We start from the raw sequence: 24,029 nt of genomic DNA on the forward strand, positions 1-24,029 counted from the left end.
AACAGATTTTTACTTGGATTTGCCCTTCTTTCTTTTTAAACATTTGGGGCTGGATTCTTTTAATTCAATGGAGAAGTATGGCCCTGATGCAGCCCTTGAGAAAGTAAAAATGTTCACTTATAAACCAGATATGTCTCTAAAGGCCACTTTTCAGATGATCAGAATGGCAGGCTGCCATTCAGTGGCAGTGTCACAGCAATATGTGGCTCAGAAAATCTTAGTTGAAGTTTGGCTTTGAGCTGGAATTGCTCTACTGCAGTGATAGGGAAAGATTTGTTGCAACCAGCTATGCCTTATAGACATCCTTAGTCTGAAACCATAGCCAAAAAATTTGGTCTAAGTTTTTCATACAAAAATTGTCCCGGCTTGCCTGAGATCCAGTCTATGCTATATGGGATGACTATGCCTTTAATTGTCCTGTTTATTGGTAAATAATTTGAGGCATCTCATTGAGTGCTTTTTTCTGTGTCACCTTACCTGTTTTTGCCTGAATATTCCTTGAGTTAGGATGCTCCTGAATGAGGTGGCCTACACTAACTAAGCAGGAAAGATGAATGTCCAGTCCGTTTTTTGTCAGTTCTTTTCGGGTATCCAGTGTTTTGCAAAATGAGCTTCCTTGGGATGCTGCTTAGGCATGCTATCAGATGGGGAAAATATGGAACCAACTGCATTGCCTCCTAAGTTCTGGTTTAAACATTGATTGAGGTCAAGGTCAAGTTGAGATATCATGCATTACTGAAAACTGAATGAGGATATCAGTTTCAGGATGTCATTCCTAGAAAATTCAAGCCATAGTGTGCTTCTGGATTGCAGTGACCAAGAATCCAGCATGAAAGGAAGGTATGCTGGCCACCACCAGGCTGCAGGGTATTTGGTTGCATTTAGAAGTAACTTCTGTTATTTTACTGTGAATTCAGTCAGTGATGCATATGTTCTTCCAAGTTTGCTCTCTAGGATGTTGTGGCTGAAATACTGAAGTCAGATCCTAAAATCTGAAACATAAAGTCAGTGTAGGTTAGGTGTTGATTCAGCTAAGTTTACAATTTATATGATGCTGATTTAAACATCTGTCACAACAATACAACTGATTATCAATGCAATATGAATGAAACAGAATCCAGCCGTAACCTGCAAACCTTGACCTCTTGCCATGCCATACAGCAGTGGCCCGCTCCACTGACTGCACATATATTGATTCTTGTGCTGTGATTGGCTGGCACCATGTGACGTAGACGCCATCAAATGCCGTGATTGGCTGTTGCAGCACAGTGGCCTGGGCCGGTGCCGACCCTGCTGGACCCTGGCAGCGATGGGGCGGACTTCGACATCTCCAGCTTCTTCAACCAGCTGACGGCGGCAACACCGGCGCCGGACCCGGGATCCGTACCGGGGTCGGGGCCGGGGCCGCCTGGCTCCAGCCAGCTGATGGACCGCACGTGTAAGGCTGAGCCAGCTCCGGCCCCCGCTCCCACCTCCCGCCGCCCGCTTCCGCTGTCGCCGCCCGCCGCCCGCCGCCCGCCGCCCGCCGCCCGCCCGCCCCGCCGCCCGCGTCCAGTCCCGCCGTCCGCCGTCCACTCCCGCCGCCCGCGTCCGCTCCCGCCGCCCGCGTCCGCTCCCGCCATCCGCGTCCGTCCCCGCCATCCACGTCCGGCTTCTGCGTACCGGAGGAGAAATGATGCAAGTGCTTGGTGGCTTCAATGGAGCCTCATATCTATTTTAGTGCAACTTTAAATTCGGCCGAATTGAACGTTTGGTTTTCCCATGCATTGCTTTATTAGTGACTCCTCTGTTCCTCTTCGTAGTCGTCGGCCTGCAGATAAGATACGTGAGTGCCGCTTCCATCTCCAACTGCACGGAGCATTCCTTAAAAACATTCATGAAGCAACAAGCACGTCATGTTCTAGACCGCAACGTCGCACTTCGCCCAAGCGAGACTGGCTGAATGTTGACTGGCTGGCCGTGCCATCCAGGTGTGGCAGCTGAGCTGAATGAGGGGCTGTCGGCGGTGGACCAGCACACGGTGGGCGAGTTATGTGCAGCTGATGGCGAGTTATGTGCGGCTGCTGCCGAGGCCAGCGCTGCCGACCTGTCGGCCCTGCTTGGAGAACATGCAGAGGTAGGAGGGCTCCCGCGATGGCGTCGGACATGTGACGACGGCGATGGTTTAGATGTGCTTGATGTCTCATTGTTCTCGGTGCTAGGTAGATGCTAGGTACATACTCGTGTGGTGGAAGGTTGTGTTAGGTTCAGTCGGTCGCTAGCTGTTGTTGCTATGAGTTTTCTCACTTTCCATCCAGTTGGGCGCCTGGTTGCTGTTCTGATCAGTCGCTGACTGATAGGCCTGGCCAGTTGCTGATGGTCTGTCTGCAGGTGGTCTGTCAGCTGATGGTCTGTCAGCTGATGGTCTGTCAGCTTATGGTCTGTCTGCTGATGGTCTGTGTGCTGATGGTCTGTAGCTGATGGTCTGTCAGCTGATGGTCTGTCTGCTGATTGTCCGCCCGCTCAGTTACAGGAGGCGCTGCTGGCTGCCACGGAGCCCGCGCCGCCCCCCGGGAAGACATTCGTTGTCGTTAAAAAACAGCAGGTGGGTGAAGATCATGATGCGATAGACCACTGATGATCATGCTGTCTTGAGCAGAGACAATATGATCAAACTTCAGTGACCGCTATCATAGGCTCTTATATGCAGTTCGTTTTGGAACCAAACTTCGGTGACAGCTATCATAAGCTCTTATATACAGTTTGTTTCGGAACCATTTGGTAACCAAATCCGCTGAAGAATAATTTGGCTGGAGATTAGTGGTGGCCAAGCATGTAGTGGTGATGGTATTTTCTGGTGGTGATGAGTAATGAGTGATGCGTAACCACTGTCTGATGATAGACGTAATCACGCCCTAATGCCAGCGGCCCATCTCTGTTTGTGTGCCTTCTATATGGTCAAACACAGTACTACACTCATTTTTTTCGGAACTTAATGTGGTCTGGACCCTACTGACCGCAGTGGTGGTCATGCACATGATCTGATCGAACAGCTGAGTAAAAATAATCTCGTCAAGTGGAACATTCAAGATTTAAAACACAAATTTCTTTGGGAGGGCTATCCTTGTAGTCTGTGCAGACATGCTTAATCCATACACCTAGATGTACATGTGCATCCTGTTCTGAAGGGTGTAGGGCTTCCGACGTTGAAGTTACATACTGGTGTACCTGGCAGGATGAATTGACTGAAGGACAACCTTGAAGCACAACCTTGAAGGATGAATCGATTCTCATGAATGTGAAGCCAGCAAGTCTAGAGTGCATGTGCTGGGAGGAATGTCCAGTGGGCACCTGATAGCAGTTTAGCTCTCTTGGTAATCGACACACAAATGACTGCTGTTCCACATATGGACTGATGGCACTCTCTCTGGAGCATCCCCAGCACCAACCGTTCTGCCGGCGTCGGAGGCGGCCCCTGTCCCGTCGGTCGGGGATGAGGCGTCCCGAGAAGATGCCGCCGGACGACGGTGACCCGCTGACCTTGTGGTGACCCGCCGACCTCTTGCCTTTGTCGGCAGCGGGGGGTCCCGTCAGCCGGGGGTGAGGCGTCCCAAGAGGACACCGCCGGAGTACATTGACCCGCTGACCTCGTGGTGACCCGCCCGACCTCTTGCCTTTGTCGGCAGCGGGGGTCCCGTCGGCCGGGGGTGGGGCGTCCCAAGAGGATGCCGCCGGAGTACGACGACCCGCTGACCTCGTGGTGACCCGCCGACCTCTTGCCTCTGTCGCCAGCGGGGGTCCCGTCGGCCGGGGGTGGGGCGTCCCAAGAGGACGCCGCCCGAGTACGGTGACCCTCCCCCGGCGCCCCTCTCCGCCTACAACCTGTTCGCCAAGGAGCAGTACCCCCGGCTCAAGGCCCGATGGCGGGGACTCAACGTGCGGAGGGTACGTGCTCGGGGTGGGGTACGTGCTTTGGTGGCAAATGTTGGGTACGTAATGTTGTTCAGCGTGAAGGGTACGTGCTCGGGGTGATGGGTACGTGCTCAGGTTGAAGGGCACGTGCGCGGGGTGAAGGGTATGTGCTCGGGTGTGAAGGGTGCGCCCTCCAGAAGGGTACGTCCTTGGGATGGAAGTACGTGCTCTGGGTGTAGGAGGCGCTGTTGGGGTACCGGATGTGGGCGGGTCTGAACACTGACCTGACCTGACCTGACCTGACCTGTCTTCGTCAGGCCGGTCCGAAGCTGTCCAGCCTGTGGGCGGGTCTGAGCCCGGCTGAGCGTGGCGTGTACCAGGAGCGCGCCTACCAGCAGAAGGAGCAGTACCGGCAGCAGCTCACCGACTACCGGCGGCGGGCGAGGTTGTGGCGCCGACGCCAGGCACAAGGTCAGTCAGGTCAGCAGAGACGCCGCGCGGCTGTGGCGCCGACGCCAGGCACAAGGTCAGGGTCGGGTCAGCAGAGACGCCGCGCGGCTGTGGCACCGACGCCAGGCACAAGGTCAGAGCCGGGTCAGTAGAGACGCCGCGCGGCTGTGGCGCCGACGCCAGGCACAAGGTCAGAGCCGGGTCAGCAGAGACGCCGCGCGGCTGTGGCGCCGACGCCAGGCACAAGGTCAGAGCCGGGTCAGCAGAGACGGCGGTGGGCGCGGCTGTGGCGCCGACGCCAGGCACAAGGTCAGAGCCGGGTCAGCCGAGACGCCGCGCGGCTATGGCGTCGACGCCATGCACAAGGTCAGAGCCGGGTCAGCAGAGACGCCGCGCGGCTGTGGCGCCGACGCCGGGCACAAGGTCAGAGCCGGGTCAGCAGAGGACGCCGCGTGGCTGTGGCGCCGACGCCAGGCACAAGGTCAGAGTCGGGTCAGCAGAGGCGGCGGCGGGCGCGGCTGTGGCGCCGACACCAGGCACAAGGTCAGAGTCGGGTCAGCAGAGGCGGCGACGGGCGCGGCTGTGGCGCCGTCGCCAGGCACAAGGTCAGAGTCGGGTCGGCCGAGACGGCGGCGGGCCGCGGCCGGTCAGCCAGTGCAGGCAGGCGGCGGAGGGGCGGTGCATGCAGTAAGTGGAAAGGGGCGATGCGTGCCCAGTGTGTGATATTGGTTTGTACTGGGCCAACGCGCGCCAATGTGATGTGGAGTATAAATACGTTTGCATAGTATGTGAATGGGTGGTGTGGTAAGCTAGATTGAATTTCGACCCCCTGGGATCACACTCGGCTCGTGATGTTATCTTCGGCATTCTGAGATGTGCCAGCTGGATGGGCACATCTCACACATTGTACACCTTTGAGCCAGAGGGCTGATTATGTCGTAAGGCGGTTTGCATCGGCCGATTCTGTCGCAAGTCGAATTCCATTGACCGATTCGGTCGTAAGACGGCTTTCATCGGTCGATTCGGTCGTAAGTCGGCTTTCATTGGCCGATTCAGCAATGAGTTGGCTTGAACAGCGTCGGGATGCCGCGATTGACCTTGCCCTGACCCGGCAGCCGAGGAGGACGGCGACTCGACCGACCAGCCTGAGGTCCACTCCGACGACGACCGCAACGACCTCTACTGCCGACTCTGCGACGCCTACTTCAGCAGCTCCCACAACAAGGAGCAGCACCTGCACAGTCGGCAGCACGTGCGCGTGAGTGACTGCCCCCCCGGATCGGAGCGGAGGCGGCGCTCCGGCCCGCAGCCCGCGCGCTGTGCAGTGTAACAACGGCCCGATGGGTCCTGTACGACACGCAGACAGCTTTCTAATTAGAGGCGCGTCCGGTCTTGAAATCGGAGATAACATTGCGTGGAATAGACTGGGACTGCGACTTGCGTCTGTTGGGGGCGGTAGTTGTCACGTTCGGCCATTTCCCTGCGTGGTTTGCCCTGATGCTTGTGTCTGTTGGCCGACGCGACCGTGTCTGTCATCTGTATACTGACCTGACCCAGCCTGCTCACCTGACCTGGACCCAGCCTGCTCACCTGGCCTGGACCATTGGCCTGATCTGCCTGACGGCCAACCCTCCTGATAGCCAGACCCCACGTCTGCTGGCCTGCCCCCGCGTGCTGACCTGCCCCGCGTGCTGACCTGCCCCCGCGTGCTGACCTGCCCCGCGTGCTGACCTGTCCCCCGCGTGCTGACGTGCCCCCGGCGTGCTGACCTGCCTCGCGTGCTGACCTGCCCCGGCGCCGGCCTGTGTCTGCCGCAGGCCATCTCGCTGCAGGCGGCCGAGTGGCCGGCAGCGTCGGCCGACAGCGAGGATGAGCGGCCAGACTCGCCGCTCGAGCCGCCGGCGGACGTGTCCGGCGCGCTCGAGAACGTGCTGCACCAAACCGTCCGTGAGTTGGCCCGGCCGGTGAAAACACGGCGCTGCCCAAGCACTCCTCAGTCTCTGGTGCCCGATGAATTGTTAACGTGCTTGATTGACACCTGCCATGTTATCAAAATTGCGTCGATGCTGCTCGGAAAAAGTGGGACATCTTTAGCTGATCCAGTTACGTTTGTATGAATATCGTTGCACGAAATAACCGCGGTGAATAAATTCACCAAAACGCAGTTGTCGTGTGTACTTTTGGGCATTATCAATGATGTTATGCACAGTCAAAGGCCAGAAGCATGCAAACTACGGCTTGCAACATTCGGTCTCTGCAAACTGACGTTAAGGCTTGGCGCTGTGTCGTTGGTTATGGTGGTGTCCATGTGGTCCCCCCCACCCTGGTGTCCATGTGGTCCTCCCCTCCATGGTATGCTGTGTCGGTTGTAATGATGTCCATGTGGTCCTCCCCACCATGGTGTCCATGTGGTCCTCCTATCCATGGTATGCTGTGTCAGTTGTAGTGGTATCCGTGTGGTCCTCCTCACCATGGTATGCTGTGTCGGTTGTAATGGTGTCCGTGTGGTGTGTCATGTGGTCGTCCCCACCATGGTATGCTGTGTCGGTTGTAATGGTGTCCATGTGGCACTCCCCACCATGACATGCTGTGTCGTTTGTAATGGTGTCCATGTGGTACTCCCCACCATGGTATGCTGTGTCGGTTGTAATGGTGTCCATGTGGTCCTCCCCACCCTGGTATGCTGTGTCGGTTGTAATGGTGTCCATGTGGTCCTCCCCACCATGGTATGCTGTGTCGGTTGTAATGGTGTCCATGTGGTCCTCCCCACCATGGTACGCTGCGCAGGTTGTAATGGTGTCCGTGTGGTCCTCCCCACCCTGGTATGCTGTGTCAGTTATCATGGTGTCCGTGTGGTCCTCCCCACCCTGGTATGCTCTGTCGGTTGTAATGGTGTCCGTGTGGTCCTCCCCACCCTGTTATGCTGTGTCGGTTATCATGGTGTCCGTGTGGTCCTCCCCACCCTGGTATGCTGTGTCGGTTGTAATGGTATCCGTGTGGTCCTACCCACCCTGGTATGCTGTGTCGGTTGTAATGGTGTCCATGTGGTCCTCCCCACCATGGTACGCTGTGCAGGTTGTAATGGTGTCCGTGTGGTCCTCCCCACCCTGGTATGCTGTGTCGGTTATCATGGTGTCCGTGTGGTCGTCCCCACCATGGTATGCTGTGTCGGTTTTAATGGTGTCCGTGTGGTCCTCCCCACCCTGGTATGCTGTGTCGGTTGTAATGGTGTCCGTGTGGTGTGTCATGTGGTCGTCCCCACCATGGTATGCTGTGTCGGTTGTAATGGTGTCCATGTGGCACTCCCCACCATGACATGCTGTGTCGTTTGTAATGGTGTCCATGTGGTACTCCCCACTATGGCATGCTGTGTCGGTTGTAATTGTGTTCGTGTGGTCCTTCCCACCATGGTACGCTGTGTCGGTTGTAATGGTGTCCGTGTGGTCCTCCCCACCCTGGTATGCTGTGTCGGTTGTAATGGTGTCCGTGTGGTCCTCCCCACCCTGGTATGCTGTGTCGGTTGTAATGGTGTCCGTGTGGTCCTCCCCACCCTGGTATGCTGTGTCGGTTGTAATGGTGTCCGTGTGGTCCTCCCCACCCTGGTACGCTGTGTCGGTTGTAATGGTGTTCGTGTGGTCCTCCCCACCCTGGTATGCTCTGTCGGTTGTAATGGTGTCCGTGTGGTCCTCCCCACCCTGGCATGCTGTGTCGGTTGTAATGGTGTCCGTGTGGTCCTCCCCACCCTGGCACGCTGTGTCGGTTGTAATGGTGTTCGTGTGGTCCTCCCCACCCTGGTATGCTGTGTCGGTTGTAATGGTGTTCGTGTGGTCCTCCCCACCCTGGTATGCTGTGTCGGTTGTAATGGTGTCCGTGTGGTCCTCCCCACCCTGGCATGCTGTGTCGGTTGTAATGGTGTCCGTGTGGTCCTCCCCACCCTGGCATGCTGTGTCGGTTGTAATGGTGTCCGTGTGGTCCTCCCCACCCTGGTATGCTGTGTCGGTTGTAATGGTGTCCGTGTGGTCCTCCCCACCCTGGCACGCTGTGTCGGTTGTAATGGTGTCCGTGTGGTCCTACCCACCATGGTATGCTGTGTCGGTTGTAATGGTGTCCGTGTGGCCCTTAGCGCCACGCTCTATAGATTCAGTGAGTGCAGTTCTAGCCGTCCCGCACAGTCATATGCTGCTGGCTTCTTGGGGGAGGAGCGGTGTACATGATGGCCGACAGCGACCATGTGACTCTGAGCTCTGCCGCAGGGCGACAGGAGGACTTGGTGTCGTGTCTAGCATGCTCACCCTGTGGCCTGGGTCAGGGTGACAGTAGGACGTGGTGTCTTATCTGACATGCTCACCCTGTGGCCTGCGTCAGGGTGACAGCAGGACGTGATGTCTTATCTGACATGCTCACCCTGTGATTTGCGTCAGGTCGACAGTAGGACGTGGTGTCGTATCCTACATGCTCACCCTGTGGTCTGCGTCAGGGTGACAGTAGGGCTGTGGTATCTTGAGTGCATGGTCAGATGGTGGATGTATGGTGTTTGACACAGTGACCCCAACCTGCACGCCAGGTCGCGAGCAGGAGATCCGCTGCCTGACGGAGGCCCGCGCACAGCTGGGCGAGCAGCAGCGCCAGCTCCGGCAGCTGGCTGACGAGCTGGAGGTGAGTGGCATGCCCCCGCCGGCTGGGCGAGCAGCAGCGTCAGCTCCGGCAGCTGGCTGACGAGCTGGAGGTGAGTGGCGTGCCCCCGCCGGCTGGGCGAGCAGCAGCGCCAGCTCCGGCAGCTGGCTGACGAGCTGGAGGTGAGTGGTGTGCCCCTGCCGGCCCTGTCGACGACCCACACAGCCGGCCACAACCCTGGCCGGCCCTGCACGAGTCAGCAGAATGGCCAGGCGCGGGGCGTTGGAAAGACCAAGAGCATCACAGCGTCGTCGGAAATCTTGGCCGTCGATTTGGTGGCCTGCATTTGGAGTTAGTTCCTGTCGTGCGTATTGTGGGGATTGGGCGCTGATTGTTCCGCTAGCCGTCAGCTGTTGTCGCTACATTGTCGCTTGGGTGTCTGTGTTTTGGGTCCGATGCGCGTGACTTTGTGCTGCAGGTGCGCCACGACAGGGCGGCCATGGACCTGGAGTCGGAGACGTCACACAGTCGGCAGCTGACCGACCAGCTCGAGAACCTGCTGCTGGTGCCCACCCTGTTCGGCGTTATGAGCCAGTGGAGCTGCGACGCCCAGCCCGGCGGGGTCAGCTGACGCGAGGCCAGCGCCATCTCGGAACGGCCCGCCACACTCGCAGTTTGACGCCGTGCCGCCGTGCGGGTCTGCCGTGGTCCAGCGTGCAGTTGGCTCAGTGTCTGCGAAGGGCTGATGCACGGAAGTGGAGTGATGTGTATCGATCTCAGACGGCATTTTTGCTGTTTCGGTCTGCTTAGCAATGCATTACAAATGCTCACTTCGTTTTAATCGCCCTTGCTGGTGGCCGTTGTATTTATGCGGTGATAACGGGAGCGAGTAGCGTTTGTTCCCATGGATGATGTGCGGTATTTAAATGGTGATGTTTTGTTTTTGGCTTTTTGGTTTCTGTTCGCTGCTCAAGATTGTGCGTCCGATTACCGGGCGCTGGGCCCACGCTTATCTCGACATTAATTTCAGTCCTTTCATTTTCTTACATTTGTATTTCATCAGTTACGGAGTGAGCGCCCTGGTGGCAATGGGTGAGGCTCTGAACCAACCTGGAGACGCCCACCTGAAACTCGGGATCAGTATCAAGTGTCACAACCCAGACCGCGTACACAATGCGTGGGCTCCATTTGGTGTAATACAGCGTCGCATGAAATGCAGCTGGCGGGCAGACCACGCTGAGTTACCCAGCGTCACGCGAGATGGAGCCAGAGCGGCCGCGGCGCCGCATTCGCTGCCAGGTGCTGCGGCCGCCGACGCCCGACTAGTCGTAACAAGTCATGGGACCAGGGGACGCTGACAGGCCGGAGGTCCCTCGGATCTCGCGCGCGTCCGTTCAGCCCGACGTGGAGGCCGGGCGCACCAGACCCGCCCCCATCGAGTGATGCCGCCCGCTTGGCTGCCGCGCCGGAGCCGGGCCGGCCAGTGTTGAGGTTGCGACCTGCGTTCTGCTCCGCCATAGGTCGCAACCTCACTGCTCCGGGTCTGACAGACGGGCAGACGTCCGTGGCGACTGACAGTCCCGACAACATCCGTCACTGGCTTAATTTATTGCTGGATACAAAATGTCACACGGAACGTGGCTCTCAATCTCACTGCATGGCTATGTAAAATCATACGTTTCCACACAAGCATACTGCGACCGTTGTTATAGCAGTAGTAGCAACTGGGGCTTTCGGATGCCTCTACAACGCGGTCATATAGCACCCACGTGGCCGCCGTTATCACGATTCCCGGCAATATCATCGGGGATGACGGTACGGTTAGTTACAGTGCTATCACACAGCCACAGCGGGTGACCGACAGCACGACTGGCCAGTATGACATTCCCCGAGAGCCGGTGGCCAACGCGCCGCCTCGGTGGGAATCAGCGTAAGCGCCCGACATGCTCTGCCGTTTGCTCACCGCTGGTCACAACGGCTCATAACGGGGACGGTAAGACGAGCATTACATGACAAGCATTGGCTACATTTGCACCCACAAACTCGTGGCGAATGGCGGTTCGAAACGAATTTGATTCCCACCATGTCGACGGATGCTGTGACGCCCGATGCCCAAAAGTACAGAAGCTTATGCGTACGCAGCTTTACTTTCTGTGCATGAGGCACGCCGTTTCACACAAGTTAGTGTTTCGATTTTGATTGCTTCGATAAGGCACGCATGTATTTGGGTCCCTAGGAGGTCCTACACGGTAAACAGCAGTAGGCTATATCGCGGTCTTTGCCGGTTCCGTTCCGTCCGAGCCGGTCCGAGCCGAGCCAAGCCGGTGGCGAGCGACGGCTGGCAGCGCTGAGGACCGCTCCCGGTGTCGGCGCCTCAGGGCATGTCCGGCTCGACCTGCTCCCAGACGTGCTCCACACAGTGCTGCAGGGCCTGAGGCGGACAGCGGGGGCCGGTCACAGTCGGCACGGCTAGGCCCGCCAGCCGACAACACACGCACACACTCTCACTATTGACACTCCACTCATAGCACCGCCAACGTCGGGACGGTACAGTTGAGCCGCTTTCGGTGTAGAGCTCTCCAACACTCTCTACTCTAACGATTCGCTCCTTCGCGGCGGCATTTGCTCCTAACAATGCTCGGTCAGTACATGGACGATGCCGTCCGTAGCGGGCGCCAGGCGGGCCCGCCCACAAGTCAGCACTCGGGGTCGGCGCAGTGGCCACTCACGTTACAGGCCCTGGCGTGGAACTCATCCTGGCAGAAGTAGTCGGGGCCCCACTGGCAGCGCTCGCCCCCCATCAGGTGCACCGTGCCAGGCGGCCGGGGGCACAGGTCGATACCTGCCGACGGCAAAGGTCAATAACTGGCGACAGCATAGGTCAATGATGCCGACAGCAAAGGTCAAAACCTGCCGACAACACAGATCAATAATGCTGACAGCACAGGTCAATACCTGCCGACGGCACGGGTCAATAATGCTAATATCACGGGTCAATAATGCTGACAGCACAGGTCAATAATGCCGACAGTATAGGTCGATACCTGCCGACCGCATAGGTCAATAATGCTGACAGCACAGGTCAATACCTGCCGACAGCACAGGTCAATACCTGCCGACAGCACAGGTCAATAATGCTGACAGCACAGGTCAATACCTGCTGACAGCACAGGTCAACAATACTGACAGCACAGGTCAATAACTGCTGACGGCACGGGTCAATACCTGAAGAGGAGGGGCTGGTCGACACAGCTCTCGTCCACACAGGATGGAGGCCACTGCACGGGACATACGAAGACGCAGGAGATGGAATAGGTGAACGCCAATACAAACGGGGAGCAGCAGCCCCGATGTGCAGGGGCGGATACAGTCACTCTAAACGAAAATTAGAGTGACACCCCACATGATCCCACCGGATAATGACGCATGGATTCTAGTATTACAACAGAGTAGTGCTACTATAACACCGCAGATGGTTCCACACTAGTGCTACGACATAGTACTTTTACCGAACGGAGTGTTACGACTTTGTTTCTGCTGTCACTTCCTACCCACATGAGTTCTACGGGACAGAACTTATGCTGCAAAAATTATACCCGTCATTATTTCTTGTGCAAAACTCATACAGCCGCTACATATGCACAAATTGCCTCTGCTGCAAAGACTTAAACGCGACATTAGTGATACGCGACAAACGTTATGTTTCAAAAAAGTTGTACCCGTCATTCCTTCTACTGCAAAGCATAGAGTCATTACTCATCCACGATATTACTTCTACTGCAAAAACACATACGCGATATAAATGTTGCCCAATAAAGCCATGTTCCAAAAACTTACGCCCGTCTTTACCTCTCTTGCAAAAACCCATAGTTACTGTTTTTACGACGTTGCTTCTGGTCTAAAGACTTCTACGCGGCGTTAGTGCCACACGGCAAAACCTGTACTTCAGAAATGTATAAATGTCACAACTTCTACTGCAAAAACTTAAGCTGCCAGCGTCGCTTCAGCGGTGGCCTCCCCCATGCGGCAGCTGTGGACTCTTCCGGCTGACTGGCCGCTGTCGCCCGAGCTCACCGATGCAGACATCCCGGGGGGAGACCAACTGACTCAGCTGGCTGAACACCCACGGCCCGTACCACTCCACCAGCTGCTCACACTGCGAAATAGGAGGTCAGGTCAGACGGGTGACTCGGGTCAGCTCGGGTCAGCACGGGAAGCCCCAGATCTGAACAGAGTTAGCTTGGTCCATACAGTTCAACAGCAAATAGCATGATGTCGATACCACAACCGCATGTTTTGATTGCACCTTTGAAACTCGCAATCATGCATGCATTGGGAAATCAAGGAGCCCGACCAAAAGTGTAGCACAAAAACATGTGTGCACGTCGCATAATCAAGACCTTTTCTACTCCATTCAACGGTAGCTCACGACATTCTGTTTGATTTGATGTTACTGTGTTGACCGCATCCCTACGGAGAACCGTCAGTCTGCCCCGCTCCGACCTGACCGCTCAAAGCGGCGCCTTGCAGCTGTAGCCCCGCCCCGATCCGGCCCGCTGACCGGGGCGCCGTCAGCTGGCTGCGAGGCTGTCTCTGGCCATCGCACCGCAGCCCGGGTCCTTAAGGGGTCGCTGCTTCATGCCCGGACCGGGCCCTCCACCCGACCGTGGCTTCTGGTCTGATCTTCCCTCCGACCACGCCTTCTTCTTGTCCGGTCCTCGGCCAGTCAGGGTCCTCCTCTTGTCCAGTCCTCGGCCAGTCCGGGTCCACCTCTTGCCCGGTCCCCGGCCAGTCCGGGTCCTCCTCTTGTCCAGTCCTCGGCCAGTCCTACACGTCCTCTTGTCCGGTCCTCGGACCATCCGGGTCGTCTTCTTGTCTGATCCTTGGCCGATCCGGATGGTCCTCTTGTCCGGCCCTTGGCTAGCCCGGGACGTCCTCCTGTCCGATCCTTGGCCGGTTCGGACAGTCCTTTTGTCCGGTCCTCGGCCGGTCCGAGACGTCTTCCTGTCCGAGCCCTGGTCGGTCCGGATAGTCTTCTTGTCCGGTCCTCGGCTAGTCCGGGACGTCCTCTTGTCCGGTCCTCGGTTGGTCCGGATTGTCTTCTTGTTTGGTCCATGGCCAGTAAGGGACGTCTTCTTGTCCGGTCCTCAGTCGGTCCGGGTCCTCCTCTTGTCCGATCCTTGGCCGGTTAAGCCGATCCGGGTCGTCTTCTTGTCCGGTCCTCCACCGGCCTGGGACGTCCTCTTGTCCGGTCCTCAACCAGTCCGCGACGTCCTTTTTTTCCGATCATCGGCCAGTCCGAACGTCGTCTTATCCGATTCTCGATCGGTCTGGGTCCTCCGCCCACCCAGCTCCCTCATTGTCGGTCTGTACCTCGGCGCGAAGCTTCACCACACACCGCTGCGTCCAACAACTCTCCCTAAGCCTGCTCTGATCCCTGCCTTCCACCAGTCCTCAATCTTCTCCGGTGAGGCGAGGCGCCTCCACCGCACCGCAAGCTCCTCCCAATGATGGCCGACACAGCACCGACCTCACCCCGGGGTCCCCGAGGTTCCCCTGTAGAAGCGGCGCTGTTCGCCCGATCAGCGAGCCCCTCGCCAGAGCATACCGGCGCCCCCCCCCCCCCCCCACCCATACGCTGACCTGCGTCCGCGGGTCGCGTGGCGCACTACCTCGCGCCCGAGCATGTCACCATAGGTACTGCGCACTTGACAAGTCGTCAGGTCTGTATTGAACGGATGAGACGCGGTTGGTGTTGGGAGGTCGGACCGAACGCGCCCGCGCCACTCGCTGGGTTCGTCTGAACGCAGCCGGGCGCGGCACGCACCTGCTCGCGGCGCCGGCCCGGCAGGCGGACGCAGAATCGGCTCAAGTGGTGGGACAGGTCCCGGGCCCCGTCGTCCTCAGCGTACACCTGCAGGTCCGTCAGCAGGGCCACGCACGGCTCGCACGGCAGACCGTCGTCAGCAGCTGGGGTCAGGTCAGCCGAACAAGGGCGCAGTCAGGCGGCCGCACAGGGGTCACTCGGCGAGGGTCAGCTGGTCAGGGGCGGTCAGACGGCCGCACGAGAAGGTCACTCAGCAAGGGGTCAGCCGGTCAGGGGCGGTTTCAGGTGACGGGCAGAGGGGAACACTGGTCAGAAAGGGGGAAAACGCATGCAGGAATGCCAGGGACGGAGTTGGATTGAACAATAACGAGAAAGGGTGCACAAAGGCCATCTACGGGCGCGCCAATAGCTAAGACTGGACTTGCCGTACCCCTCCCTCCTAGTATATCCAACTACGTGACCTCTAAACCTGCTCATTCAACATGAATTATGCACAACGCAACGCATAGCACAAAATTTCATGCACATTCATGCACAGCAATCTGACATTGCTTCAAGTCACATTTTTAGTTGTGTTCTAAGACCCGTTTTCACGAAAGCCCCGACGAGGTGTCGGTACTCGAGATATACATGTGTGTGCTGTCATCACAGCCACTAGCAAACACACACTGATGAAGCGTACAAAAGCGTTTTCCCGTACGCTGCAGCATAAACTGGCCCACAGAAGCGCGCGTGCACTACCTAAAATCACGGATAGCCAGCCAGCAACATGCAGTGTCCGGACCAGTAAAGCAGGCGCGCAAGGGCGGCGGGAATGTCGCAGTGTCTCGTCACTTGCGGATCACCCCGCCATCGCTTCCCTCCGAAAGGGTACGCAGAGGACACGGTCGCGTGTTAGACATCTTTCTGGTAAGCTCATTGGTTGGTTCTTCAGATCAGGTCAGGTCAGGTCGCATCAGGGTCGAGGCGTGGCTGCATTTCGCCGCATCACACTGGCAATGGTTACGTCTCTTGCCGATCACCGCCCAGATCTTTTGTCCTTAAGGCCGCGCCCTCAAGCCGTGTCCAAAAAAGGCCTGAGCACACGCTAGAGGCGTGGCGCGCGCTCTGACCCCAACCAGCCGCTGGGTGTCCGCCGGCCTCCGTGGTGTCCCTGCTCCGGGTCACATCCACTCCCCACGCTCTCTGTCTTCGCTGCACTTGCCGCCGCGCCGCCGGCCGACGCACGACCTCGTCCTTGGCGGATCTCGCCGCCATCAACTACGAACGCCTCACGAAAGTACCCGTGCAGCGGACGCCGCGAACCAATCAATAGGGGTGGGCGTGGCCAACACGCGTTGAGTATCAGGTCGCTGTTCAGCTGGTCTTCCGGACCACTCAGAGACCGGCTGCAGCCGTCGCTGGGAGCCAGCCAGGTCCAGGCGGCGAAGCCCACATCAGACCAACGGTCGGAATCGTATCACAGGAAGAGACCGCACTGAGTAGTGTTGCAACGGGGTGCACGCCGTGCAACGTGACGTGGCGTACTTTTAAGTGCCCCTCACATCCCACACCCCGTAATAACGCTTCAGGTGGAACCCAACACAGGGCACAAGTCCACGACCCTGGGACCCCACGTTGGGCGCCATCTATAGCGTTGCAACGGAACACACACCATGCAACATGACTTGGCGTATTTCGTAGTGTTCCTTACAGTGCGCACCCTGTTACAACGCAACAACTATTCATGGACCCTTAGAACCCGTGTTTTTCGTCGTTTTTCCGCTTGCTACAGATTCGCTGCCATCAGAGGTAGTGATGCTTTCTTCCACAACAGATTCCAACAGAAAGCCATTCCAATCCGAACAGCTGTGTCGGTCAGATAGCTGGTCGGCTAAGCCATCACAACGACTGCTCGACTGGGCCGTCCTAGATCCCGGAGCGTCACTGTCTGACTAGAGCCTGGGACCGCCACTAAGTCCTGCCCTCGCCGGCGGGCCTCCACCGCCGCCGGCAGCACACACCTTGGCGCGGCGCTCGACCGGCAGAAGACGGCACAGCTGCTCTGACGTCACTGGCTGGTCGGCGTCGGTCAGGAGCAGCTCGGCGTAGCCGGCGATCTGCTGACACTCGCCGCATCTGCTGGTGTCGGAGAGCGTCCGACGCCCGACCGGCGCTGCTCGGGCGCGGGCGAGCCGAGTCAGCCGCGTGAATTGCGGGATTACCGGGTCAGACGCCAGGCATCAGATGTCAGACAGGTCAGACGCGGACATCGGGTCAGCCACCGGGTTAGACGTAAGGCCGCCGAGTCCGACTCGTCACACAGGTCACACGCGAGGGTAAGGCGGGTTAAACGGGTCAGATGGCAGGGCCAAACAGGTTATATGCCAGAGTCCGACGGATAAGACGCCAGCGTTAGACAAGTCAGGCGAAAGGGTCACACAGGTCAAATGCCAGGGTCAGGTAGGTCAGACAACAGGGTCAGACAGGCCAGATGAGAGAGTTAGATAGGTCAGACGCCAGGGCCAGACAGGGCAGATGCCAGGGTCAGGCACGTCAGACAGGTCAGATGACGGGGGGTAGACAAGTCAGACACCAGGGTGAGATAGGTCAGATGCTAGGTCCAGACAGGCCGCACGCCAGGGTCAGACAGGTCCAATGTCAGGGCCAGACGGATCACAAAGATCAGACATGGAAGTCACCTGGCAGCTGATCGGTTGCTGATCGTGTTCACTCCCATCTCAAGTTACGCAAGTTGTTACGTCAGAGTTTCGGCTATAAGCCTTGGTCAATACGATTATCAGCAGTCAACTGCTGCTCATAAATCCCTAGAGCAAATTCCTGCTCTCTGGGTATACCGTAAGTACCCGTTTTGACAAAGGCATGGAGCTGAAACACGAAAGGAAATGTTTCACGTTTGAAGATATTGAAGCAGGCATCAGATACGATGAAACAAGCTCACTTATAATGATTTGGTACACCTTTTTAAGTGGAAAGGACTGCTCTAGACAGCACAATGCTCTATTTAGTACATATACTCCTCAACGCGTCATTGTTCCGTTACGTCATCGCATGTTGCACAACAATGATTAAAAGCCAATTGACGGCCGTTAAGTCTGGAAGTCGCGCTCACCAGCGCCAGATATGAACGACTCGGCAATCATATTTTTTGGTCTTGATCACCACATGGCTAATGGAGTGACAGCATTAAAATGGCATTATCATGGCCTCATGAATGCCAAGATGACGTTGAAGAAATACTTTCCCCGATATACCTTCCCTATTTTGGCAGGATTCTAGCTAAAATATTAGAGGGCTTAGGTCTCAAGAATCGCAGGAATGTGCACAGCACTGAAAGGTCGTCAAGATGGCTATCCAGTTCAAAACCACATATCAATGTGGCACACTCCCTTCAATGCATCTATCTCTTCTGTCTCCTGGTTATTCGACAAAAACAAGCGAACAGACCCATGTTATCCATCTGATCTTATCATTGGTCCACGTAGACTAAGTAAACAAGCTATCGGGTTGCCAGGGGCGCTAAGATTAAGAAAATGACTCTCCCAATGTTTTCTGATCTCGTACGCTGACAACCATTCTATAGACGCACACACATGCAATTCATTCTGTAGACGCACACACACACATTCTGTAGACGCACACACATGCAAAGACAACCTAACACAAATAAAACACAAAAACACAGGCGGACCGGCCACGCTACGGCGGACAGATTCCTGCATAATAGATGGAAAATTGATGACTAAGTTATAAAAAAACGTCCCTGATTAAAAAACGGTCACGTGCGATACTGCACCGATACGGGTTTATATGGGCGATCAGCAACCTGACTCGCCGCGAGGATCAGGCGGGCAAAACAAAGCAGCAGCGAAGGAAATTGCATAAAATAGCTGCGCATAGTAGGCCATAAAACTGTCCAAGCTGAGCTGTATGTACTGTTCTTCACTCCATTTGCTTGGTATGCCTTTCTTTCTCGTAGCCTCATAACCTTATATTCGGTAGGCTGTGAATAGCCCGGCGCTGCACGCGGATCACCTGGTGTCATGAAGCGAAACTGCGAAACTTCCGCGATACAATTTGCCTTAAAATATACGTGGTGTGGTAGCTTCATCATGTGGTGATTACGCACCAGAGACAAGCCGATTTACTTGACCTCGCGATCTTTAAGTCAATGACGAATAGGATGCTTCGATCGGTCAAAGTTGTCCTATTGGCGTCCTTCGGGCCTTACGACGCACGCAGCTGCTGAGGCTATATGGCGTCGCCTGCATCCCACCCTGGCAGGAACGGTGGACACCGCGGGGAACGCCATTCCCCTGGTTTCCCAGACGAGTAGTGGTTAACGCAGACGCGTTAACCGAGATTCGTACTCTCGTTTTATGAAACCGCGCCACAGTCAGTGGCGGCCGGCGAAGCCGCCCATGTGGAGACCGGGGTTAGGTGGTCGCGCAGCGGTGATCCGCCGGTGCTGGCCGCCAGAGGGCGCGCCTCACTCGCGGCAGCCCAGTCCGCGCACCCAGACGGTGAAGCCATTGTCTGTTTTCCGGGTGTGCAGTGAGACTCATGTGGGTGAGTCTCGTAGGCCGGGGATCATTGCCACAATAAAACTCCACGTTACATTACGTCAGAGGATTCGTGCCTCATCCCGAAGCAAGCGATACGATTTCCGGAACTCACTTATGTTACACACATGCATGGAGAATCGGAAACAAACATATTTTTTACACATGCCTTCGTGACATCTAGGCAGGAGGGATGCGAACGCGCATCAGCTGATGTTTGCAGAATTAGACCGTAAGTCGTTCGTGTATCTCAAACTTACATACACAGGCACATGCCATGGTGCGACACGGCATACAGGCATCCTGCAAAATTTGAAAACCCAATGCAGTCTGCGCGCTAGCTTCCGCACTACGAGACCTACACGCATTTTCACCGTTCCGGACCTACAGTAACAAATTGAGGGTGATGGACAAGCCTACACCTACAGTAACAGACTACTTACAGTAGGCTGGGCGAGGCGGACAGACGTGGGATCAGGGCTATGTGAAAGGCGGCTGGCTGGCGCGGTGCGCGAGCATACCCAGGCCAGTCACCACGCGGCTGTGCCGAACAACGCTCAGCTCTGCTCAGTTCCGTTCTGCCAGTCCTGCCGGCACCGGCTCGTTCGCAGACAAATCCGCCTAACCTTCATCGCGGCAAACATGACCCATGCAGTCTCGCCTCTAGCCGTCATGCCCGACCGGCACCAAACCCTGATGAGGAGCGCTCCACAGCGGTAGCGGCTGCTCTCCCGAGAAAACAGCGGCGCTACGTCGCACAGCGGCGGCCCCTCAGCCTGGTCACAACGCGACACTCCCCCTAGAATACCGAGCTGTGTTGGGAGCCGTCACGGCGCTAACTGAGCTAAGACGGAGTCACACAGAGGGCGCTTCAGTGGAACGAATCAATATCACGAGAAAGTGAACGGAGACGGCTAACTTGACATGGCGTGTTTCCGTGCGGATTCGGCGCGCTTCAATGCAGGCGGGTCACGGCCGTCAGCACTTCCCTCACGTGGTCGGCGAAGAAAACAAGAACAAGAGAGGTTTCTTCTGCCGGTACAAACCCGCAGACCGCGGTTGGCGGACGACCTGGCATGACCCCGACCTTTGACCCGCGGCCTGTGATGCAAGTGACTCGAACCGATAGATGACGCATGGAGCGGTGTCACCGACAGTGACTCGAGTCACATCACCGACAGTGACTCGAATCAGGTCACCGGAAAGTAATTCGAGTCACGTCACAAACATAGTGACTCTAGCAACGCCACCGGAGTGACTCGGCGACATCACCGGCAAAGTGACTTGAGTGACGTCACCGGAGCGCCTCGCCACGTCATCGACATAGTGACTCCAGCGACGTCACTGGCGGTGACTCAAGTGACATCACCCGCAATGACTCGAATCACGTCGCCCGGATTGACTCGATTCAAGTCACACATGGAGTAACTCGATTCGCGTGATCGGCAGTTATTCGAGCCACGCCGCTGGCAGTGACTCGAGTCACGTCATCGACAGAGTGACTCGAGTCACGCCACTGACGAGATTCAACGCTCGCTGCCCCCTCACCACTGAAAATGCCGTGTCGAGGTCATATTCATTCTTCTTGGCGCAACTACACGTTAACTAACAGAGCAGGCGCTGTTCCGGGCGACTTAGTCACCATTTATTGCCAGACGAACCGACGCGGGGACTGTGAACGCCTCAAACGCAAATCGCTCTCACGCCTATCACACTGCTTCGGGACCGACCCACTAATGTTTGATTCTCTGACGCAACAGCTGATGACGTCCCGCGAGCAACTAGAGAGTGGCTGCCGACCACAGTTGAACGCCACCCCAATATCGGTGCAGAGCGCATGCGCGCCAGAAGCAGCTCAAGCTCGACACATGCGGTTGAGAACCCAGCCGTCAGCCTGCACGCGGCGCGGGCGGGCAGCGGCGCCCGCCCCGGACGCCCGCTCCGCGTCAGCAGCGCCTCACTCAAACCAGCGGCTCCCGATAGTGGCCGTGTATTGTTCCAGCGGAGGACAGAGAGTACAGAGGCCGGCGGCGGTACGGCGCCCGGGCGGTGCGGGCGGCGACACAGCAGGGCCGCGGCGGCGGCCGGGGTAGCGCCGCCAGCCGCCTCGCTACACATAGCGGGCGCAATAACTGCACGGCCGGCATCAGCAGAGGCGCTGGGCGCCCCGCCGTCCGCTGTACAAGTGACGCGTCGCGTCGCCCCTCAGGCGAAACCCAGCCCAAACCGCTCAGTCGATACCAGTGTGTCGACCCCAACCTGCTTAGAGATTCCTAGACCTTAGAAAAAGGCTTCCGCTCGAATAGACCGCCGCCCAGCTCTCACAAAGCCTGAGAAAATCACACCAATGGCTACCAATGAGTGCACTGTACTGCGGATTTAGTATCAGAAACATGTTGATATCATACACACTGTACGCAGCCAGCAGACAACCATCAAAAACGCATTAAGGCCCTCTACATCATAACCCTGGCCGATATGTACAGACTCCACCAATCGAATAACTGTAGCCAGTGCGCATCTGACCACCACACCACGAATTTCTCCGGCGCCGAGGATCCCGCTGCGGCCAAGCGCGTGCAGCTGTTTCGCAAGGCGCCTCCGCGTGCAAAGCCGACGCGCCGTTGTCAATCTCCGAGCGCACGCAGAACGCAGACGGGACCGGGCGGTTAAGCACATGACTCGGGCTCGGGCTCGGGCTTGGGCTGGGCTCGGGCTCGGGCTCGGGCTCGGGCTCGGGCTCGGGCTCGGGCTCGGGCTCGGGCTCGGCTCGGGCTCGGGCTCGGGCTCGGGCTCGGGCTCGGGCTCGGGCTCGGGCTCAGGCTCGGGCTCGGGCTCGGGCTCGGGCACGGGCTCGGGCTCGGGCTCGAGCTCGGGCTCGGGCTCGGGCTCGGGCTCGAGCTCGGGCTCGGGCTCGGGCTCGGGCTCGGCTCGGGCTCGGGCTCGGGCTCGGGCACGGGTTCGGGCTCGGGCTCGGGCTCGGGCTCGGGCACGGGTTCGGGCTCAGGGCTCAGGGCTCAGGGCTCAGGGCTCAGGGCTCAGGGCTCAGGGCTCAGGGCTCGGGCTCGGGCACGGGCTCGGGCTCGGGCTCGAGCTCGGGCTCGGGCTCGGGCTCAGGGCTCCGTACCTCGCTGGGCGGTGCACAGCTGGAGCTCGGCGCAGACAGTGTCTGGGTCAGCGACGGCCGCCTTGATGGCGTCCAGCACGGGGGCGCCGTACTCGTCCACGAAGCCCTCGCAGTCCGCCTCGATCGACTTGGGCATGTAGGAGCAGACGTGCTTCAGGGCGTCCTCGATCTCCGCCTGCCACAGCCAGCCGGTCAGCCAGTCAGCCAGTTAGTCAGTCAGCCAGTCAGCCACAGCCAGTCAGCCATTCAGCCAGGGGCTCGGAGGACTGCGCCGGCGGCGGGCAGCAATACGACACTTGAAAGACCGTCTCGGACCAGCAATGCAGAACCCATCATCCATCAATTTTGTAAACATTTGTTTCTTCTTTTCATGCCCAAAAACTATCTAGAAAATTGCTTAACTGCTAGAGACGTTGACTGAAAAACTCGAGCAAAGCAGTTAAAGCACCAGAGAACATCAAACACCCGTACAACAAACACATGAAAGAGTACAGACTAAACAGGCACAGTTAGACAGGTGTCATCGCTAACAGCATGCCATTCAGCCGTGGGACGTGGTCCGGGCATGGTCGGTGACTCAGCAGATGGCGCCACTTGAATTCAGACCCTGCGGACCTCATCAATCATCAGCGGCAAGACTCACGTCAGTGGCGTTGTCATCCAGCTTCAGTTTCAGCTGCATCATGACGAACTCGCAGAGCACGCACACCGGCGACTGCCTGTCGTCGTCCTCGTCCTCGTCCTCGGCGTCGTCGTCGTCCTCCCCCTCCATGTCCTCGTCATCCTCCTCCTCGGCGGACGCCATCTGCGGCACCGGACGCCCGTGAGCGGGACCAGCCCCGCCACGCGCCGGACCCCATCCGCACGCAGCTGCACTCGTCCCACCGCCGACACGGCCCCGGACACAGCGTGAACGCAGCAACACTCGCACAGGTCACGGTCGGCGCATGCGCGTACAAGCACCCGACGGCCGGACGGCTTCCCAAATGTTCATATGCGATGCTACTATCAATGTTACTATATATATATGCGACACATATCACAATTCCTTAGCACATGGCCGCTCCATTACATGGTCCATCACAAGATGAATCCACAGGCGGACAGCAGCTGCTGCGGACGCGCTTCATTACAGGATCTCTGTCGCTGGCACTAGGAGAAACAGAGGGTACAATCCAGTCACTCCCCAGAGCATGCGTCGAGGGATCAGCCGTGATTCTGACGACGAAACTGTCACGTAACGTGACGTTAACCACGGGCGGTGACCACTGACAGACAGCCGGCGGTCGCCGCCGGGTCTCGTCCGTCGGACCGGCAGCGGGCGGGGAGAACTGACCACGCCCGGCTGCCAGACACAGCAGAACAGCGGAGGTGAGGCCGAGGGGAGCTGACCGAGGAGTATCGACCGGGGTGAGATTGAGGAGGAGCTGACAGAGGAGCGTCGACCAAGGTGAGGCCAAGGAGGTGACAGAGGAGCATCGAAATAGGTAAAGCCGAGGAGGAGCTGACTGAGGAGCATGAACAGCGGTGAGGCCGAGGAAAGACGGAGGAGCATCGA

The 24,029-nt window shown here is 57.6% G+C and overlaps 2 protein-coding genes across 3 annotated transcripts; one reads left to right on the plus strand and one right to left on the minus strand.

Annotated features, from left to right (window-relative positions):
• The first annotated feature begins 829 nt into the window (after positions 1-829).
• Positions 830-9,586, plus strand: LOC119093567 (SWI/SNF-related matrix-associated actin-dependent regulator of chromatin subfamily E member 1-related). The gene is made up of 10 exons (XM_037216539.1): positions 830-840; positions 1,308-1,438; positions 1,971-2,020; positions 3,772-3,924; positions 4,209-4,331; positions 4,940-4,946; positions 5,457-5,603; positions 6,193-6,288; positions 8,906-8,997; positions 9,434-9,586. Exons 1-10 carry the CDS (start codon positions 830-832, stop codon positions 9,584-9,586), a joined length of 963 nt encoding a protein of 320 aa, XP_037072434.1.
• A 1,380-nt stretch (positions 9,587-10,966) lies between these two features.
• Positions 10,967-23,294, minus strand: LOC119091818 (prosaposin). Of its 2 annotated transcripts, none has more exons than XM_037214717.1 (6): positions 23,115-23,294; positions 22,472-22,646; positions 14,783-14,925; positions 13,030-13,111; positions 11,685-11,797; positions 10,967-11,386 (listed from the first exon to the last, which is right to left on the minus strand). In XM_037214717.1, the coding sequence occupies exons 1-6, from the start codon at positions 23,274-23,276 to the stop codon at positions 11,330-11,332; spliced, it is 732 nt and encodes a 243-aa protein (XP_037070612.1). In that variant the 5' UTR covers positions 23,277-23,294; the 3' UTR covers positions 10,967-11,329. The 2 variants fall into 2 exon arrangements, with proteins under 2 accessions (XP_037070612.1, XP_037070604.1); XM_037214709.1 differs by lacking the exon at positions 14,783-14,925 and adding an exon at positions 16,786-16,937.
• Between the last annotated feature and the right edge of the window lie 735 nt (positions 23,295-24,029).

Source organism: Pollicipes pollicipes, unplaced genomic scaffold (assembly GCF_011947565.3).
Source record: "Pollicipes pollicipes isolate AB1234 unplaced genomic scaffold, Ppol_2.1 Scaffold_1600;HRSCAF=1878_pilon_pilon_pilon, whole genome shotgun sequence".
NCBI lineage: Eukaryota > Metazoa > Arthropoda > Thecostraca > Pollicipedomorpha > Pollicipedidae > Pollicipes > Pollicipes pollicipes.

Bases quoted from the DNA above. Each gene is read 5' to 3' on its own strand.
- LOC119091818 (XM_037214709.1), bottom strand. From the start codon at position 23,276: ATGGCGTCCGCCGAGGAGGAGGATGACGAGGACATGGAGGGGGAGGAC. The intron at 13,112-16,785 runs GTGTGTGCTGCC...CCTATTTCGCAG, and splicing joins CGGTCGAGCGCCGCGCCAAG to TGTGAGCAGCTGGTGGAGTG. The intron at 11,798-13,029 runs GTGAGCTCGGGC...TGCCGTCGGCAG, and splicing joins CCCCCGGGATGTCTGCATCG to GTATCGACCTGTGCCCCCGG.
- LOC119093567 (XM_037216539.1), top strand. The intron at 2,021-3,771 runs GTGGGCGAGTTA...CTCTGTCGCCAG, and splicing joins CGGCGGTGGACCAGCACACG to CGGGGGTCCCGTCGGCCGGG. The intron at 6,289-8,905 runs GTGAGTTGGCCC...CCTGCACGCCAG, and splicing joins CGTGCTGCACCAAACCGTCC to GTCGCGAGCAGGAGATCCGC.